This window comes from Entelurus aequoreus, linkage group LG13, assembly GCF_033978785.1.
Source record: "Entelurus aequoreus isolate RoL-2023_Sb linkage group LG13, RoL_Eaeq_v1.1, whole genome shotgun sequence".
In the NCBI taxonomy this organism is placed as follows: Eukaryota; Metazoa; Chordata; class Actinopteri; order Syngnathiformes; family Syngnathidae; genus Entelurus; species Entelurus aequoreus.
The window spans coordinates 24,739,562-24,754,601 of record NC_084743.1 but is presented as its reverse complement, the minus strand read 5'-3'; the positions used below and the strand labels follow the sequence as shown (position 1 = coordinate 24,754,601).

Sequence of the window (15,040 nt, the reverse complement as noted above, 5' to 3'; positions counted from 1 at the left end):
GCAAATTAACAATCAGAATAGTTAACAAGATAAAAAAAAAATATGGATAAATAAATGAATACAAAAAATAAAAAATGAATATATGAAATACAATATTTTTTACATACATAAACACAAAATAAAACGTGTCAACAAGTTGCATAAAATAAATTAAAAATACAATATAAATAAGGCACTGCACAAAACAAGATATCAAACCAGTATGACTTTAACAACTATATTACAAAAAAAGGGGATCCTACAGAGTTCTCTATTTGTGCTTTTTAATATTGCATTAACTAGAATGACTTACAAACTACTGTACACCAGGGAGTACTGTAATTACCTAACGTTACATTATTATTTTCCATAACAATTTAGCCCCCTCCACAATATTAACCCGACGTTAAAACAGAACTAGCTATTTATTGATTAGCAATTGCCGAAACATGTAACATTAGCTTATTGCTAAAAAGCCAGGTTACTATCACATTCTGTAACAGACAAATAATTTCATGTAGGCTAACGTTACCTACCTGCTACCTCTGTCTTTTTCTCGTTTCTCCTCTTCTTTTCTCTTTTTTCTTCCCTGGGCACCTGACAGTTTTGGCCGTTTTGACATCTTGTGTTGATTTTTTTATGTGGTGACGTCCAAAAAGAGTCATGATACGGGAAGGGAGGGGGCGCACCGTGCCGGGGGAGGGGGGGCGTAATGTTGTAACAAATAATATTTCTATTAAATAGGCTTTACTTTGCATTTTAATTAGCGTGGGATTATTTTATGTATTTAGAAATAATAGTTGTTTTTTTTTTGTTTTTTTCCTCCAACATTTGTGGCTCTGGCGTGGCGCCCCCTGATGGACGGCGCCCTTAGCATTTGCCTATACGGCCTATGCCACGGGCCTGGGCAAACGCTCAGGAACGTCCAAAACACACACAAACCCCAAAACAAATAGAGCAAAAACAGAGCTCCTTAAATTGGTAACTCTATAATATTGTTTTAAAAAAGTTAGAAAAATACGGAAATGTTATAAATATGCAAGTGCTGGTGCATCAGCTTGCGCTATGTAAAATGTGTTTCATTGTGTGTTTATGTTTTAAGGCAATATTTACGTGCAGTAGCAAAGGTTTGAAGTCTGACTAAAAGCACCAGTGTCGTTATTATGAAAATCAATAAATACGCTTATTACTTGCATACGTACACTTCTCTGGGTTTCCGGTCTGCCATCCTTCTCCTCGCATTCGTAGCTTTTTCGCATTCCGCTTCGAGGGAGGAACTTAGTCCTTTTCCACTACCTGACGAATAACTAGAACGTAGGGCTGGGCGATATGGCCTTTTATTAATATCTCAATATTTTTAGGCCATGTCACGATACACGATATATATCTCAATATTTTGCCTTACCCTTTAGTTAACACTTGATGCATATAATCACAGCAGTATGATGATTCTATGTGTCTACATTAAAACATTCTTCTTCATACTGCATTAATTTATGCCCATTTTAAACTTTCATGCAGAGAGGGAAAACACAACTAAGTCAATTTACCAAAACTGTATTTATTAAACAGTTATTAAGCAGTGGCACAAACATACATGTCATTTCCAAAACAGAAAGTGCAAGATTGTCAAAGACATTTTAAAACAAGCTATGAGTGCACTTTTGTGCATGATGTCACTAAGATGACATATCAAAACAACACTAAATTAAAGTGCACTTTTTGTACAGAACGCCACTACAGTAGTTTAAAACAAATAAAGTGCACTTTTGTGCATGATGTCACACAAGATATTTCAATAACTGTCAAATAAAAATGAGCTCTATAATAAGAAATCAAATAGTGTATGTCCGTCGCTATGTGGTAGGTTACTGCGGACGTTATCTCCTTCTGTTGTTGACAATTTTTTTCATACAGTGTTGATGTGGAAATTGAAGACGTCAGGCTCAATTGGGTCAGTGCTGGTTGCTTGGGCATTTTGTTGGTGTGGCACCGGCCGGAGATGTTGACATGCAGAGTTTCAAGCACTCCTTATTCTCCAGCGGGTGACTTTTTAAATGATTCTACAAATGAGTAGTGCTGCTACTTTTTGTAGCAATGCTTTTGCAGCATACTTTACATATTACAGTTGTCTGTTTAACATCTTCCCGCTTGAAGCCAAACCACCGACAGACGATGGACCCCGTGCTGTTTTTCTTGGGAATTAATTATTCTTCCTCCATTTGTTGCCAGATTGGCACCTTCTCTTTCTTGTATTACCACTCGCACCACCTGCCACAGCTAATGTTACCATGCCGCTACCTCTCTGCTCTGCGAGGGCGTATGACATTGCACGCGCAACAGTATGTGACGTATGTAAGAAGGTGCGCTTGTTTTATCTCTCTGTGAGAAGGAGACACAAGAAAGAGTGAGAAAAGCCTTTAGTGTAATGCCCGCAGCTATAAGCAACTGCGTAAGAACGTACGTATACTCGAATATCACGATATAGTCCATTTCTACATCGCACAGAGACAATCCAGCCCTACTAGAAAGCCTCTTGATTGACATGAATGCGCAAAACCAAGGGGGGGAGAAAGGGTATTCAAATTGAGCCTTAGTCTTATGCCAGCCAAGAGTGTTAGGATAATAACTAAATGGCGGACATTTATCCATGAAAATATATAAAAGCTGCTGATGGTGTTTTATGGCAAAGCAGCTGATACTGTAGAAGTCCACTCTCCAAGGTAAATGCTGCACAATATTATCACATTGCTTCATCAAACAACTTAGTAGAACATTCTTTTGTTTTGTTTTATGAAAAAATTCTCAAATTAAATTGATTTCAATGGGATATTTGAGTTAAGAGCTCCGTCACAAAACCAGTTAAGCACCTAAGTTGAGGTACCGCTGTACGATGATTTTAAATTTCCCAGGGCTACACCCATAAAATAAACACAATTAATAGTTGATGGATTGTGCCAGAGGTCTTAATTTTGCTGTGTATTTATTTTGTGTCGTTCAAGGTCAGAATTTATTGTGTTGCTGACATTTCCAAGCATAACACTTAAGTCAAACCAACAACCAAATCAGGTTTACATATCATACCAAACGCTTGAGTTAGTTGATTGATTTTTGAATGTTTTTTTTTGTCAGCGCTTTCCTTATCAAATTTCTATGTATTGTGTCCTGTTTTTTGTTAGTTTGTTTTTTCAAAATAAAATGAAAGCGAGTTATTGCTGCTTAGTGAAGCTTACTTCACGTCTTCTCATCCCATGTTTGTTAAGGTGCTGGAGCAGGCGTGGCCATTTTTCGGGATGTTCATGGAGAAGCTCCTTCGAGAAAACATTCAGTTGGCCGTCCAGCAATCCAGCTCAGAGCTCAAAACATTCACTTTTACCAAGATCCACATAGGACACGTAGTGAGTAGAAACTTGTTCTCCTCGAACCCAGGTTGAAATATTCCGGTGTTCATCCATTAGAGATAACGTGTGTTTCTTAATTCCAGCCGCCCCGAATTACCGGAATACAAGCATTCACTCATGAAGTGGATCACAGGGAAGTGGTTCTGGACATGAATATCTGGTTGGTTTGACATCTTCCTCACTTCTGTCTCGGGATGTAACAATATGAACATTATTATCATGCTTATTAATTTGTGACCAAAATGATCACGATATTGTTGAATGTGCTCAAAAAGTACTTATACACAAGTTTTATTTAAAAAATAAAATAAACAGACACACAATATACAAAACCCAAAACCAGCGAAGTTGGCACGTTGTGTAAATTGTAAATAAAAACAGAATACAATGTTTCCAAAAACAATTTGAAATGTGGACTCGTCAGACCTCAAAACACTTTTCCACTTTGCGTCAGTCCATCCCAGATGAGCTTGGGCCCAGCGAAGTCGGCGGCATTTCTGGGTGTTGTTGATAAATGGCTTTGGCTTTGCATAGTAGAGTTTTAACTTGCACTTACAAATGTAGCGACAAACTCTAGTTACTGACAGTGGTTTTCTGAAGTGTTCCTGAGCCCATGTGGTGATATCCTTTACACACAGATGTCACTTTTTGATGCAATACTGCCAGAGGGATCGAAGGTCACATGCATTCAATGTTGGTTTTTGGTGATTTCTCAAGATTCTCTGAACCTTTTGATGATATTACGGACCGTAGATGGTGAAATCCCAAAATTCCTTGCAATAGCTTGTTGAGAAATGTTGTTCTTAAACTGTTCGACAATTTGCTCACGCATTTGTTCACAAAGTGGTGACCCTCGCCCCATTCTTGTTTGGGAATGACAGAGCATTTCATATAAGCTGCTTTTATACCCAATCATGGCACCAACCTGTTCCCAGTTAGCCTGTTCACCTGTGGGATGTTCCAAATAAGTGTTTGATGAGTATTCCTCAACTTTCTCAGTCTTTTTTGCCACTTGTGCCAGCTTTTTTGAAACATGTTGCAGGCATCAAATTCCAAATGAGCTAATATTTGCAAAAAATAACAAAGTTTACCAGTTCGAACGTTAAATATCTTGTCTTTGCAGTGTATTCAATTGAATATAGGTTGAAAAGGATTTGCAAATCATTGTATTCTGTTTTTATTTACGATTTACACAACGTGCCAACTTCACTGGTTTTGGGTTTTGTTCTTACTTGGCAGAAGAAACATTATTATATTGGTTTTGCTTGTAAAGCACACTAATATTTTTATTTGACTGTTTAAATGATTTTCTTTTCCATTTGAAGGGTTTACAGTGTTTTTGATAATAAAAGCAAAACTAAAGTTGCACGTCCGGTTTATGTGACTTCACGTGAGTTCACTTTTTATATAATCCTCCGAATATTTTGATCGATCATCAGCGTTCCTGTTCTGTAACCCTGTATACTGTTTGTTTGTCTAATCTTGAACCGGTTTGTGCTGAAAACATAGTTTTGCTGTACTTGTGCAATGACAATAAAGTCCTATCCTATCCTAAATAGCATGTTAGCATTGATTAGCTTGCAGTCATGCACTGACCAAATATGCCTGATTAGCACTCCAACAAGTCAATAACATCAACAAAGCTCACCTTTGTGCATTCACACACAGCATGAAACTTTTGGTGGACAAACAAAATGAGACAAAGAAGGAGTGGAAGATTTTACATGTAAACAAACTGTTGCGTCACAATCCACACTATGGTGAGTACAAGAACCGCCGAAATTAGTAGGACAAAACTATGTTCACCAAATACTCTCATCAGTGAAGCATACACACAAACATTAAACAGTGGGCTTTCTTACAACTGGGAAGGTTTGTGTCATGTTTGTCCTCAAACAAAAAACATACTAAAACAAAAAAAATGTTTTCCCCCCATCTTTTTCTATTTTCAATCGTTTTTTAAAAATGCTCCAGGGAGCCACTAGGGCGGCACTAAAGAGCCGCATGCGGCTCCAGAGCTGCGGGTTGCTGACCCCTGCACTAGATGGAGCCCGCAAAATTACTGTATTAGTGTATACTAACTGGTCATTGGTGTCGGTAATGTCACATAGATGTGCTCAAACATGTGAATAATCCAAGGAATACAATCTGTCATTAAAGTGAACAAAACAAAAATCTTATCAGATCATTTTCCACCCCCACAAAAAAGCCAAACCAGTTTGAGGTTCTGGCACAGTGCCAAAAGGACATCAAACTTGACTAAACAGAGGAAGTAAAACTCATAACAAAGTTTATGTATGTGAACTAGGGCTGCAACTAACGATTAATTTGATAATCGATCAATCTGTCGATTATTACTTCGATTAATCGATTAATAATCGGATAAAAGAGACAAACTACATTTCTATCCTTTCCAGTATTTTATTGGGAAAAAAACAGCATCCTGGCACCATACTTATTTTGATTATTGTTTCTCAGCTGTTTGTACATGTTGCAGTTTACAAATAAAGGTTTATAAAAAAATAAAAATAAATAGTATAAAAATAAAAATAAATTGCCTCTGCGCATGCGCATAGCATAGAATCAAAGAATCGGTGACTAAATTAATCGCCAACTAGTTTTATAATCGATTTTAATCGATTTAATCGATTAGTTGTTGCAGCCCTAATGTGAACCGGTGGAAGGTGCGAGGCGGTGCGTCCAATTTCCAGTTTGCCGACGACAAGAGGCGCGAGATGGCACGGCGAGCTTTGACGAGCCTCGATCACGTGACGCCACACCAGGAAGCAGCGATCGTTTTCAGCCGAAATTGAAAGCAGATATAAAATCTCTTTCTCTCTAAAAACTATTTGTCTGCACACATGAGTCTTTTACTAATATTTTAAAGGGATCTGCATTTTTGGGGGAATGTTTTCTATCATTGACAATCTTAATGTGAGACAAGCACATGTTTTCTTTTATCGTGCATTCTAACTCGTAAATAAACACCAGCAAAATGGAGGTAATGTGATTCGCTTTATTCCGCCTTTAAAGCGCACTAAAAACCTCCAACATTGTATGCACATGCTGTAAGTATATATGTAATGTAGTAACAGGCACATTCATAATAACATGTAATATTTACGTGTTTTGCTGATTTTAAGCATACGGCGGCGTAATAATTTCATCAACGCATCACATTTGCTAATTCCTTCAACAACAACACTACTACTCATGGCAGACTTCTAAAGAGAGACAACAAAGACTTCTGTAGGACAAATGATGATCCACTACTTTACATTTTTGAGCCTGAATATAAGGAGGATGAGCTACAAGTTTTAGCTGAGTGATAAGCAGAACCAGCAAGTAGTATTATTCTTAGCTGCTAAAAAAGAAATACAATCGACGAACATACTAATAACAATCACTTACTGTTCAACGTCTGCTCTCACTGGTATGCTGACTGATGGGTTGTTTATATCTTCCCGTTTGGATGAAGAATTAATCATTATCCTCACAGGTAGAAAAAAAAAAGGTCGACATAAACAAACGTCTTTTAGTGTCTTTCTTGTGATCAGAATGTCAAAGTTGACCAACTTCTCAGTTTATAGCTACAACTGTCTACTATCCAGGTGAGAGGCATGATGTATAATCTAGAATTAACTTTTACCAACTCAGAGGTGATGAGGCAGCCCACCGGCTAAAATAGCAGCATAAGCTAGTTAGCTCTCTGTGATCACAGTACAGGCAAAAGTAGTTCCTCTGCATTAGCGCTTATTATAACAATATAGCTAATAACATGTAAATGAAGTATTGTTTGCAGTTTTTCTAGAGGGCCTTATAGGCGCAATAGATGACTCCAATTAGCTGCATTGTTAACTACCTTGTACTTTTGCCATATATTACAAGTTAGATTGCATTAAAAAAAATAAACACATATGTGTTCTTGTCTTACATAGAGATTGTGAATGATAGGCAACATTCCAATAAAGTGTTGTCCCCCTTTTAAAGAAGACATGATGGGCGTAATGGATCTATATCCTTCCAACCCACCTGCTGTACGCAGGGGGCTACAGCAGGTACTTAACCTGTGTTCCTCCCACGGGGTGGGTTAATATCAGACTTTTCGACTACGAGGTTGCTAGACAAATCAAATTCCTTCGCATCTAATCGACAAATCTTCGACTATTTGAAGAAAGCTGTAGTGTTGATACAAGTTTAGATTGTGGTACAGTATGTCTTGTTTTCTTGTTGTCATTTAAAATATCAAGCTAACGTTTCCAAATAAATAGTATCAATGGCCCATGAGTTCATCAAAGTGCGGTTATCAAATTCAGTTTTACGATCATGTCTATTTAAAACATTAATACGAACCGCCTGGAGTTTTACTACGGTTTGTCATTATTTGCGTTAATTGTTACATCCCTGCAGTACTTGTGTGTGTGTGTGTGATATTTTTTCAGATTCTTACAAGTTTGTTTCATTTTGCAGTTACGAGGGTGACGTGGACATTGATGCAGAGTTGAAGTCAGCAATTACAGCTGGTGTCAAGGGTCTCCAAGTAAACATCCCACCTGTCAATCTGATAAGACCATTGTATTTCCACTTGAACCATGCATAACAGTATACAATGTACAGCACCGTCCATTGTTTCCCCTACTCTTAAATTAGAAAGACTTTGAAATTAATTTAATGTTTTATGTATTGAAACCAGATCAATTTAAGGATAGCTTTTATATAAAGCAGATCTGTAGATAGTTCTTTTGTCAAACAAAAAAACAAACAATCCTTATCTTGTTTTAACAATTTACACATTTACAATTTTCATCTGGTCTCTATTGCGTTTAATGATTTGTGGACTGATTTGGAGTCTTTCTATTATGAAAGTTTGTGAAAAGTGACTATGTTTGTTAAGGCTGACAATCGTGATAAATTTGAGATCGATCACAGTGATCAGCTGTCAGCATACATTAACAAGGGTTGTTAACGATAAACCGATGCGACTGGATAACCGGTTCGGTTAATCGAGTGTAGACACATAAACCGGTTATCGCGCCGAAGTCGAAATCAGTTGACAGTTTTTTTTGTCTTTAAAACGACTGGAGAGCCATGGTTGTCCGTGAAGAGTCACGCGCTTGTTACGTTAATTACATAACTGGGGACAGAGGTAGATACATGGTCCAGGTGTCGCGCGAGACTATCGTTCAGTAGACAGTTTAGCTTCAAAACAAGAGTCGCGGTTTCTCGCCAAATAATTACCCACAAGATACGTAACGTCAACACCGCGGACTGTCTACGTGCTGTCCCGTCCATCAATATTGTAACATCCCAAGTAGTGGCAGCTTAAACAGATTCCCAGGTTTTTATTTTATATTTGAAAATAACTGTGGCTACGGCTGTTCTAGTTTATCATTGTTATTGTCATGGCATTCAACTGATCAGTTGTCTTAGAAGGTGTTTGGCCTCTCATCCGAGTAGTTTTCATCAGTTCCTGCTTATAGACTTAGCTTGGACAGATCAAGTCTGAGCGCTTTGTGCCAAGGTCCTAACTATTTATCCTTTAACATGAGAAGGAGCGAATGCACAGGAAAGAATACTTTTGTTCTTTTGTTATGTAAAAAAGAATGTGTCCATCAACAAATGTTAACCATTGAATCGAATCGTTCAGACATTGTTGACTCTTAAGACTTAGACTTAGACTTAGACTTCCTTTTTATTGTCATTAAAATGTTAACTTTACAGTACAGATAAGAACGGAATTTAGTTGCATTAGCTCATGGTAGTGCAGGATAAAAAAACAATAAGGTGCAGATATAAATAAATAGTTTACTGTACAGTTAAATATATTGCACTTTTGCATATGCATCCACGTTTATGGATGTATATTATATTGTCTTTATATTCCAGCGAGTTAATCCATTTTGGGGGGGAATTGAGGGGATAATTATGTGTTCAAGAGTCTTACTGCCTGAGGGAAGAAGCTGTTACAGAACCTGTTCATACACTAAATCGAATCGTTCTGTTTTATAAATAAATCGTTTTTGAATCTCATCGTGTCCTATGTATCGCGATGCGAATTGAATCGTTAATTACAAAGAGATTTACATCCCTAATAGTAACCTGATCCAACATGGTGGACACGTCTGTGACAACAGCTAATCAGAGTCAACCTCTTCTCGCTCTTCTTGGATCACAGTTGAGGGCAGCAAAGTAAATGTCAGCCGTAACTTGAGGTTATCTAGAGCCCTATAATTTCCGTGTTAACAGAATCGCGGACGGAATCGGCCAATAGAAATGGAATCTACTATCAACGTGGAAAGTCACAGAAATTGATTTCATGTGACTGAAATGCTGTCATCGGGAGAAGAAGGAACATTTGTCTGAGGAAATCATGTTTATGGGAACCGTGAACTTTACAGACACCTCCATGGAGGTGCATGGCTGCCGTCAGCACTCTAGACGGCAGCCGTGTACTTTTAGGGACACTGACTACGTTTCCATGCATTAAATTAGTTTGATGTATCAAAACAAGCATTCTATGGCCAACGGAAACACCTTATTATGATTGTGTTTGACTTTGGAAAATTGGGACCAACACACTTTGATTCCACGATTGAAAACCAGATCTCTCGGGTGGGTGGGTGCCACCGGAAGAGACCCTTCGTATCGCGCATGCGGCAGTCACATGTGCGGGATATAACCCGGAAACGGATCCCATTCAAACAAAATTTAGGCAACCACTGGAATGAAGAGGAGACTGCATATTTGCTTTACTGATTAAAAGAACAGAACATTTTGAAGTGCAATGTTGGGAGGGAAAAAACAACCATTTATTTTAAAGGTAGCTAAGGAAATGGAGGATGCCTGCCTCATTCGGACTCCAGAACAAATATGAGTGAGATGGAAGAGAATGAATCAAGTACCGTATTTTCTGGACAATAGAGTGCACACCCACTAAATTTTAAAATACTTTTTTTTTCAGTATATTAGCCGCACCAGACTTTAAGCCGCAGATATATACGTTGCGAAATGAGTTATTTAGTAAGATTCTGGAAATGTTTATTTAGATACCTTAATTCTTTACAAACGGTGTCTGTAAAACGGCAGTAAAATGGCTGATCAAACAAAACAGAAGTCATTGTCATGGACCCACTAGCTGCGGAAGTTAGCTCTCCAATCAGCTTAACAGACTCAATAGCTCCACGGTGACGTTTTGGTGAATTTACTGAGGAATTTGTGAAACTGAAACAATACAAAAAGATTGCCATTGTAAGTTAAAAATACCAATGCAGCTTCATTACATTGCGTACAAATATGCATGAAAACACTCCTACAGATATCACACATGGGACGGTTTAGTAAGTATGAATCGTTTTAGTTAAATTGTGAAAGTTACAAACGTAAGTGGGATGAATGAAGAATCCTTTTGAGCAAAAACGCTATCGGTTCAAGGCAAAACAGGAAGTACATTCTTAATTTACAGCACCTTCAAAAGCTGTGTGAAAAACACTGTACTATTACTGATAAAGCTAGTTGGCTGTTGATCCGCTTCTTAAACATCTTCGATGTTAAGTTATTGAAAACTTGACAGCTTCTAAGACTATAGTTAGGCCATCAGTGTTAAAATAACTGATGCATATTTGTGTCACCAAATCTTTTGTTGTTGTCTACAATTAAATGTACGGGAAACACTGCTGTGAATCTTTGCACAGGTTTCTATTTGTGTTTAGATTATTAGCCCAATCCCCGACCCATACACACACGCTCCAAATGTAACTACAGACAAGTGATCACATTACAGATGTGCACATGCAATGGTGTTAATGCATGTGTTTTACATCTTCCAGCTCAAGGGGATGATCAGGGTCATTCTGGAGCCACTCATTGGACAAGCACCATTAGTGGGAGGGGTCACCTTCTTTTTCATTCGCCGCCCTGTGAGTCCGTGCAGCCAACTGTGTGACATCTCCAAGTGTGCTATTATCCAAGCTGAACCTCTTGTATGCTCTTTCAGGAACTTACAATCAACTGGACTGGCATGACCAACATTTTAGACAGCCCTGCTTTCAGGTGTGTTCTGACTTCTGGCTCAGCAGTTTTTATTTGATCTGAGCAATCACTGCGATCCATGTGCGTGTTTTGTAGCCCTCTCACCTCATCTGCATACTTTTAGCTCCTTGTCCGAGGGGACCATCATGGACATCATTGCCTCTCTCATGGTCTTGCCCAACCGCATGTGCTTTCCGCTCATCGACCAAGTGAAAGTGGACCAGATGAGGTTTCCACTGCCTCGTGTATGTTAGCAAAGCCAAAACATATACGTACGAAACAAAACCCAGAGGAATGACAGCAACTATTGAATGTGTTGTTGTTATGGAGTGCAATTTTGAAGTTTGATCCAAGTCTGCTCTTCAGGGGGTGGTGAGAGTTCACCTACTGGAGGCCAGAAACCTGGTGGCCAAGGATACGTACATGTTTGGTATGGTGAAGGGCAAGTCGGACCCCTATGCAAACCTTCGTGTCGGCGACAGAAGTGTCAAGAGCAAGACTGTCAAAGAGAATTTGAACCCGACATGGAATGAAGTCTATGAGGTAGAATAATATGTTTTTGCTTAATGAATTAGGGCTATAATTGAACAAGCTTAAGTTTATGTCAACAAACCTGTGTATGTCAACCAATTTAGCAAGTTTTGAGGCCTGTTTGAAAGAGGATTTCTGGCTTATCCAGGATAAGTTTGAGGATTAAGTCTGGATATGCAGTACTACCAAGCTAAGTAACTTCTTAGCAGGATCTTCACCATGGGTTTTTTAAGCTCCTGAGCTAACCTGCTCGGGAGCAGGCTAGGTTCAAGGATACAAGTTTAGAGCCAATACCAGTATCGCCCACAGACCAATAAGAGATCAGAGTCTATAAAGCAGATCTATTCAATTGGAGGCCCGGGGGCCAAATCTGGCCCAGAAATTGCACTAGACCAGCCCCCCGAATTCAGTTCAGAACTGACTTACATTTTTGCAGCAAATTCCTAAAAATAGTATAGCGCTTCTCTTTGTAAATCCATGTAACTCTGACAAAATGAATTGACCAAAAACAAATGTCCACTGCAGAGGAAGCTGGTTCTCGAAATAAAAAGGATAGTTGCTCAGATAGTAGAGCAGTCGTCCAGAAGAGATTTTTCATTTCAGTAGAACTTTTTTGGGTAATCAAAGGTTAAAAAAAGCTTCGCTTTCTAGAAATGTGGGCCCTCAAACAGTTTAGAATAATAGCCCCGCTATAAAGCTCCGGTATAAACATTGATTGATTGATTGATTGATACTGACCAATCAGTTGTCTGAAAATGACATCACATTTGATTGACAATCCTATGGAGATCCACGCAGATACTAGAATTAAAAGCAAGGATTTGCCGACATCTAGCAAAACCCTTTTAATTTTGTCTTTGAATTAAATTATGAAAGTGTAGATTTTTGCCGGAAGGACTGTCTAGTCTGTGCTAGTTTAGGGGTCATATGTTTACAATGAAACAAAGATCAGTGCACTTTCAGTGCTTATAAAAATGAAAGACAATTGTTTACATTTCTAAATGTCACTGTATATTTAAGTGTGCAACAATATTGTTTTTAAAAGATACTTAAAGCATTGCACTAATATGACATGATTACCTCTTTATGTGTTATTTTCATATTTCTTTATTTGCCCCCACGTTCGCCTGTTACCACCTAGCTGGAAACTGGAAGAATTGAACGAAACATAGAATAATGACCAATTAAACCACTAAAAAGTAGTAATATATTGCATAATGTGGCAAATTTATGCATTTCTGTAGTCTGATTTTCTGCCAGCCTCCTCTCTTGCATTTTATCAGCTGCAACCTTTATTTCCTTTAACAAGTGGAATATATTTATATTCTTTGTGCTTCATATAATAGATTGTTCTTCCCACATGAACACCACTGCTCTGTTGTCGGTACATTGTTCCTGTTTGTGAGCTGCTGCTAACCACGCCCCTTTCACATGAACACACATCACAAGACCAGAAAGTCCTGATTTGACTAAGTTGTAATCCAGCTTCATAGTTCTGCTTATCCCACATCTTTAATGTTTGGCTTGGTTAAGCCAGATAGCAAAAAGGAGATCCTGGATAACTTAAAGATGATTTGTCATATAGGCCCCAAGTTGTTGTTTTTGTAAGTTGCGTGGTCGTCCACTTTTGACGACATATAACTTGAGACAAGGGTTAATTTCTACGAAAAATTGGTCCGCTCTTGTGGATTTCTCATAATATTGTCAACTTCATCATTAACGCTCAGCAGCCTGAAACGACAACATGTAGTTACAGTATACAGCCTTAAAACATGCACACGGTGACTTCCTGTTCAGTGTTAAGTAAACGTCAAAACAACAGCATGGCAGTGTTAGTCTGGGGTCCAGCACAGCAACTAACAAAATGCACCTGTTTATTATTATTATTTTTTGATTGTTAGCCACTGAAATAAAAATGTGCGCATTTGTGTACTGTGCAAGCTTTTATGCCATCGTAGTCGAGTCATCCAACAAGATAACCGCAGCAGCTACGCCAAATAAGAGTATAAAATATAACGTGAAAATTAAAGAATACAAATAAAAATGGAGGGAAGCAATGTCAAAAGATTGCCTTTGTGCACCATTCTTATGTGTATGGCCAAAGTCACAAGTAAATGTGCAAGAAGTGGCTCGTTTTGGTTGTCTCGACAACCGCTTATGTTAACGTCACTCAAACCAGTCTGGGGGTGTCGACATAAATGGGCTCCAATGTCTTTAGAGTCTGTTTAACTCCATCTGTCTTTACAAGTTAATGTAAATACAATCAAACTAACTTTTCATTAAAAAAGATGTATAACAAAAATGTAAAAACATGCGTTTTGTTTGTGTGCAGTTTGTTGTGCATGAGGCCCCTGGCCAAGAGCTGGAGGTGGAGCTATTTGATGAAGACACGGACAAAGATGACTTTGTTGGAAGGTAAAAATCTGATACTATTGTTAGTAAAAATGCCCTTAATGATTAGAACTCTTAACATAAATTAAAGATGTATTAAACAAAGAATGTGATTTTTAATGCCTAAACCCCCATCGTTTGAGATGTTGGGTAATTGCCTATGTTGTAATTGTACATTTCTCACCTGTGTGAAGTTGGCCCCCCCTATCATTGCAAATATTGAAATAACCCTGTCATACTAATGTACATATACAGTTGCGATCAAAAGTTTACATACACTTGTAAAGAACATAATGTCATGGTTGTCTTGAGTTTCCAATACTTTCTTCAACTCTTATTTTTTTGTGATAAAGTGATTGGAGCACATACTTGTTGGTCACAAAAAACATTCATGAAGTTTGGTTTATTTTATGAATTTCTTATGGGTCTACTGCAAATGTGACCAAATCTGCTGGGTCAAAGGTATACATACAGCAATGTTAATATTTGGTTACATGTCCCTTGGCAAGTTTCACTGCAATAAGGCGCTTTTGGTAGCCATCCACAAGCTTCTGGTTGAATTTTTGACCACTCCTCTTGACAAAATTGGTGCAGTTCAGCTAAATTTGTTGGTTTTCTGACATGGACTTGTTTCTTCAGAATTGTCCACACGTTTAAGTCAGGACTTTGGGAAGGCCATTCTAAAACCTTAATTCTAGCCTGATTTAGCC

At 38.2% G+C, this 15,040-nt stretch overlaps 1 protein-coding gene across 1 annotated transcript in view; it reads left to right on the top strand.

Moving 5' to 3' along the window:
* The window catches only part of esyt3 (extended synaptotagmin-like protein 3), a 51,033-nt gene that overhangs the window by 4,376 nt on the left and 31,617 nt on the right, over positions 1–15,040 (top strand). The window contains exons 3-10 of the mRNA XM_062067608.1: positions 3,243–3,377; positions 3,464–3,540; positions 7,851–7,920; positions 11,207–11,296; positions 11,374–11,429; positions 11,533–11,653; positions 11,775–11,951; positions 14,272–14,354. Coding sequence (XP_061923592.1) covers positions 3,243–3,377; positions 3,464–3,540; positions 7,851–7,920; positions 11,207–11,296; positions 11,374–11,429; positions 11,533–11,653; positions 11,775–11,951; positions 14,272–14,354 — 809 coding nt within the window. The remainder of the gene's footprint in view (positions 1–3,242; positions 3,378–3,463; positions 3,541–7,850; positions 7,921–11,206; positions 11,297–11,373; positions 11,430–11,532; positions 11,654–11,774; positions 11,952–14,271; positions 14,355–15,040) is intronic.